Source organism: Phaethon aethereus (genome assembly GCF_964289735.1).
Source record: "Phaethon aethereus genome assembly, chromosome: 3".
In the NCBI taxonomy this organism is placed as follows: domain Eukaryota; kingdom Metazoa; phylum Chordata; class Aves; order Phaethontiformes; family Phaethontidae; genus Phaethon; species Phaethon aethereus.
The window spans coordinates 109,502,502-109,508,501 of NC_138576.1; the positions used below are offsets into that span (position 1 = coordinate 109,502,502).

A 6,000-nucleotide genomic window follows, 5' to 3' on the forward strand; every position below is an offset into this window, starting at 1 on the left:
AAGACTTTACATCAAATAAAAATTATAATGGTCCTGTGATTCAAGAGAATTATAAGAAAAATACTACATCTGCTGGTGTGGTGATGCTCAAGGTGGTAAGTAAATGGGTAGGTAGATGGTGGCTAGGAACACGGGGTGCACCATGCCTGTAGTCATTCCTACAGCCTCCCTTTCATGACAGGGTAAGCCTGTGCATGGTCTAAACCCCTAATTTAAGTACTTTCTTGAAGATGTGTACCCCAGTTGTATGTTGTCACCCCTGCCCCTTTCAGCTGTCAGATGTCCTTAGTGCCCAGTCACAAATGCCCAGTGCAAGAATATGTGAGGATCATATTTAAGGTGAGGCCTGGGCAAAATCCCTGTGCTTTTAGTCACCCCTGTAATCACAGCATAAAACTACTTGACAACAAAGGCTAACACACTTTAAATGCAAGTGTTGTTTTATGATGCCTTTCTTTTTTCCTTCTTCTATAATATATTCGCATAAAGTGCCTCTTCAAGCCAGTCTTGCATGCAGGGATCCCTCTGTAGGGCAGGTTTGTACACTGGTGAAGAAGATAAATGTTATTTCTCCTGTGATCACTGGTCCGTCATCTGTTCTATTGTTCCCCATATTTTGAGGAGTCATTGCTGCAGTTGTTTCTCAATATTACTTTTAAATACTATCGACAACAAAGTTTTCTGTCCGTGTGTGTGGATGTGCCTGTGTCTGCATACATGAGAGAGAGAAAGTAGAAGGGCCCAGACTGACAGAAGCTGGTCGGTGCCTAACTTACATTGAGATGGATGGGGCATGAGAATCTGAGTAGGAGTTTATCATCCAGTAGCTCTCTGCATTTGCCTGTCCTCTTCACAGGGGTGAGAGTGGAAGGCATGGTAGTTATGCTAGGCAAGCTCTGTTGGTAGTGCAAGGAGAGATGACAAGGCCTGGATGGAGAAAGAAGCATTTTCAACTGCACATTTTTGTGTTGGCTAAAAGACCCTGTCAAAGTCAGCTATGCAATGTGGTCTAGCATTTCTGCTGGGATTCTACTGTTCTGCAGCTTCCTCTGAGCCTTGCTTTCTTCATTCTAAAATGTGGCCATAAGCCAAAATCCACTGCCTGGTGCTAAATAAAATAGTATTAATTACATTCAATTTTGCTGCACATTCCTAGCTATTGTCAGAATTAGAATTGCAGTAAAATGGAGCCATGGCAATACACTGCGATTTCTTTGCTTTTCGAAGTTGCATTTAATATGTATGGATTCACTCCAGCTGGTGTCTGCATTTTATGTTTCTTCTACTGCATGGAGTTTTTCCCAAAGGAAACAAAATAATGCAGTTTCATGGGAAACCTTCCCTGCCTTGCCAAGAATTGCTGGTTGAAATTTTAAAGATCAAACACTCTAAAGCAAAATGGTTTTGTTTTTTCACTGTTCAAATTCAGACATCAGACTGCACTGTAATAAGCTCAAACACAGCTTGCGGTGCAGTAGGATGTCGATAATGAATTTGTTATTTCTTGAGTTCTTTTTGATACCTGTCTTGAATACACCATAATTAAGATGCTTTAGAGAGATAGAAAAAATGCAAAGGAAAGTACAGGCCATTACAGCCAGACCTGAGGAACAGACAGTAAAGGGTTATAAAAATCAAAGTGCTCTGTATGCTTCAAAAGGATACTTTCATATTGTGTCTTTCTTTTACATTCAGCATGATCTACACTTTGGTGAGCTCTTAACTGAAAGATCATCATTAATGACTGAAAACAACAAAGGCTGGAGGTGCAAGGACGAGTGAGCCAAGTGATGCATGATTAAAAAAAAAAAAGGCAAAAAAGGAAAACTTTGAACCCAAGAAGTAAATAGAGTACATGAAAGAGACACCCAGCAAGAAGCAGCAGAACACCATGGGAGAATGGCTGTTAACTACGTTTATCTCCTGTTTCTCAATGTGTTGCAGTAAATGATTTTCAAAACCCAAACAAAACCAAAAAAGCATGCAACAAGGTGGGCCAAGTTACACAACTATTCACCTCTCCAGGGATAATGCAGCTTGGTTTAGTGGATTCATTATAAACTATAGTCCCTACTGTCTTCCAGGGAGCAAAATTTCTTTTCGTAATGACTGTTCTGGACTGAGCAAGCGGAGGGCAAGATCATCTTGCACAGAAGCAACAGCTATACAACACGTTCTGAAAATGAGCACCGACTGGAGTTCAGCTAAGACGTGTGACTGTTCTGCAGGGATGTTCACATGACACTAGCAAACAGGGATGTTTGATCTTGTGGAATTGCTTCAGTGTTTTCTTTTTCACCCATAACAACAATAACAATGGAAGCTGCAGTTGCAGTGTTCTGTTTTCTAATGATATGCTGTTCCTGTAGGTGAACTTCCAGTATATGTCTGTAGTTCATTTGTGATGCACCAATTAACACAGTGATATATATAAATACATTGGGTTTGACCTAATCATGCCAAGCACTTATCAGAATAGTGTTCCTCTGCAAAAAAAAAAAAAAGTAAAAGCTACATATATTAAGGAGGACTGTAACATAGATATTACATTCATGACAATGCTGGATAACAAAATACTGGACCAGCTAATTGTGGTCTGTAATTCTGTTTTGCAGCTTTATTTCTGCTGTCAAATTTAAGCTGAAACAAATATACAAAATGTTTTTGTCTTGTATGAGGTTCGTGTTGAAAGATGTTCAGTTTTTATAATTTTAAAGTTTTTAAATTTTATCATGTAATTCTCATTTAAATTCATATCTATGGGCTGTATATATATATACACACACACACATATATACAAATTCACATCTACATAAATACTCACAATCTACTTATATTTTAGGTTAATCTGTTTGACTGACAGGTCAAAGGCATCAAGTGTCCAGAACTGCTGCTAAATATGTTTCAGTGCTGAGCCTAGTGGACCAGGGCTCATTCCCTCAAAGTCACTAAGTTATTTCAATGCAGCCACTGGAGCTCTGGGTAGGCACAGTAGGCAAGCCTGTAAGATCAAGACTAGCGCCAGTCCATGCACAGAGATCACTTCAATCTTGCATCATGAATGAGCTAATAAGGTATGTTGCTAACAGAGATGCTGCAGAGAACAGTGCAGAGAGGCCCATCTGTACCCTAGCTTGGTTACAGGTGGTCTGGTTAGCACTAGCTCATTGTTGACCCTGCCAAATTTGGTCTGACTCTTGAGACCCAATAGATTGTTCCTGTTCCAAACTCTGAGGACTTTTAGTCTGGGCACAGGACTTCAGCAGGAGAGATGAAGTATCACATTTAGCACTGCCTCCTTGCTAACATACCCTGTTTCATAGCATGGAGCAGAAGCGGTGGCTGAATGGAGTCATCTCAGAATTATAGAATCTTTGGGTTGAAAGGGACTTTTGAAGGTCATCTAGTCCAACCCCTTGCAATGAGCAGGGACATCTTCAGCTAGATCAGGTTGCTCAGAGCCCCATCCAACCTGACCTTGAATGTTACGAGGGGTGGGGCATCTACCACCTCTCTGGGCAACCTGTGCCAGTGTTTCACCACTCTCATTGTGAAAAATTTCTTCCTTATATCTAGTTTAAATCTGCCCTCTTTTAGTTGAAAACCATTACCCCGTGTCCTATCACTGCAGAGCCTGCTACAAAGTCCACCCCCATCTTTCTTTAGGTACTGGAAGGCTGCAATAAGGTCTCCCTGGAGCCTTCTCTTCTCCAGGCTGAAGTAGAGAAGCAACCCTCTCTCAGCCTTTCCTCACAGGAGAGGTGTTCCATCCCTCTGATCATTTTTGTGGCTCTCCTCTGGAAGTGCTCCAACAGGTCCATGTCTTTCCTGTGCTGATGGCTCCAGAGCTGGACACAGAACTCGCGTGCTGGTGAGACCCCACATGAGTAGAGGGGCAGAATTAGCTCCTTCGACCTGCTGGCCACACGTCTTCGGATGCAGCCCAGGAGACGGTTGGCCGCCTGGGCTGCGAGTGCACGTTGCTGGTTCATGTGCAGTTTTTCATCCACCAGTACCCCCAAGTTCTTCTCGGCAGGGCTGCTCTCAATCCCGTCATCCCTCAGCCTATACTGATACTGAGGGTTGCCCCAGCCCAGGTGCAGGACCCTGCACTTAGCTTTGTTGAACCTCATGAGGTTCACAGGGGCCCATTCCTCGAGCTTGTCCAGGTCCCTCTGGATGACATCCCATCCCTCAGGTGTGTCAACTGCACCACTCAGCTTGGTGTCATCTGCAAACTTGCTGAGGGTGTGCTTGATCCCATTGTCTATGTCACTGATGAAAATATTAAAGCTACTATTTGTCTGGCAAGGTCCAAACTGAGCTGGAGTTACTGTATGTGTACAGTTTGAAGCCTTTTTCTGGTTTGATATGGCTATGTTGACAAAATTGAGTCCTGTTAGCCTGCAAAGCACAATTGCTGCATGGTCCTAGACCATGCCAACTCCCAAATCATGCCTGGACAACGCTTGGAAGAGTGCTAGCTGGCCTGCACAAAAATTATACCGGGGGTCGTTCTAACAATATTTAGTTGATCAAGTTGTTCCAAGTGCTGACATTCTTTAATTTACAAGTACAGACATAGCCAGTAGGTTTAACTTCTTACAACATAGCATTCCGAGTTCTGGAAGCATACTGGAAACATACAAGGCTTCCAGATCAGGTTACTTGGGAAGCTAATCATCATCTGGTGGTTTATGAGTTTGGATTGCACACACTACAGAAATAATTGCTAAACTGCTCTTGAAATCACACTGACCCTGCAAGCAATACAGATGTATTCACTTGGAGTGTGCCTGAGCTAAGAAACTTCACTGGATCATTACAGAACTAACCGATAAAGCTCTGCTGCCATGGTATAATTGATGCACAACCCATAAAAAGCTGATGATTGTCTGTAACTGAATTCCTTCTTTACATCCTAACTAAAGCATCTAGTTCTACAGAAGTATAGGAACTAGATTCACAAGAACAAATCACAGTGAATGACTCCTAGATATCTTGCTGCCTCATAAAACTCTCCACTCAGAGCAGGTGACCAAATGTTTCCATGCATCCCTCAGGATGCATGGGGGTGGAAAGAAATTAATTCAGGTTTCCTATATTCCAGATACATGTTTTAAAGTAAGTTTCATAGAAAGGCCAAGAATTTTTTTGTGAGGTTGGATTAGCTAGACTGCTAGCAGGTCAATTGCTTGCCAACACGGCTGGGGAGAAGCTCTGTGAGTTTTTGTAACTGGCATTGGGATCTAATTCTTGAATTTGCACAAGAGACACTTACATATGTAGGTCTTCTGAATGTTGCTTCAGGTGACTTCAAGGACGTAACGCTTGAATGGATATGCTAGGTCATTTAAAACAGGTTCTCTATTTCAGGCAACTTCCTTAATATACTTGTCAAACTCCACTTGAAAGCAGAACAGTTTGTTTGATCCCACTACTGCTGTGAGCAAGTGTTTCCAGGATTTCACTGCTCTGGTACTAGAAAGTTTTTCTTGCATTTTCAGAGTAAATTTATTCTTGGATAATTTATTCCACTTGCTTTTGAGCCAACATTAGCCTAAATACACCTTCGCTCATGCTGCTTAAGACTGATATATAGACCGAGCTGTCCTTTTCAGCCTCCATTCTGCTAAGAGATGACTTCTGTCTCTTCTTCCATCCTCCCATAGAAAAGCTCACCATTCTCCATGTCTTCTTTAAAGGGTTTTTCTGTTGTCTTTCCAGTCAAATTCATCTTTCTTGAGAGTGGATGATCACAGCTGTTCAGAGTATTCTGGGGAGTATCTTACCCTTACTATGTCCTTAGTACTAGAGTCCTTACTATGAAATGGACAATGAAAGCTAATGTTCTCAGTTCTTTCCAATAACCCTTATTCAAAAAAGTAATCCCAGGTGCTCTCAATAGCATTTCGTTTCTCTTCAAGAAAAATCTGAATTTAAAGTCAATGGAAAAAATTGTTTAATATGAGGATACTTTCCTTTTCACTGCATTTAGTG

The 6,000-nt window shown here is 41.7% G+C and overlaps 1 protein-coding gene across 2 annotated transcripts in view; it reads left to right on the plus strand.

The window, feature by feature from the left end:
- Positions 1–2,154, plus strand: part of CNIH3 (cornichon family AMPA receptor auxiliary protein 3) — a 48,835-nt gene extending 46,681 nt beyond the window's left edge. For both annotated transcript variants that reach the window (XM_081997294.1, XM_081997295.1), the window contains one exon: positions 1,696–2,154. In XM_081997294.1, the coding sequence (XP_081853420.1) occupies positions 1,696–1,723 (28 nt within the window). In that variant the 3' untranslated portion in view covers positions 1,724–2,154. The remainder of the gene's footprint in view (positions 1–1,695) is intronic.
- The last annotated feature ends 3,846 nt before the right edge of the window (positions 2,155–6,000 follow it).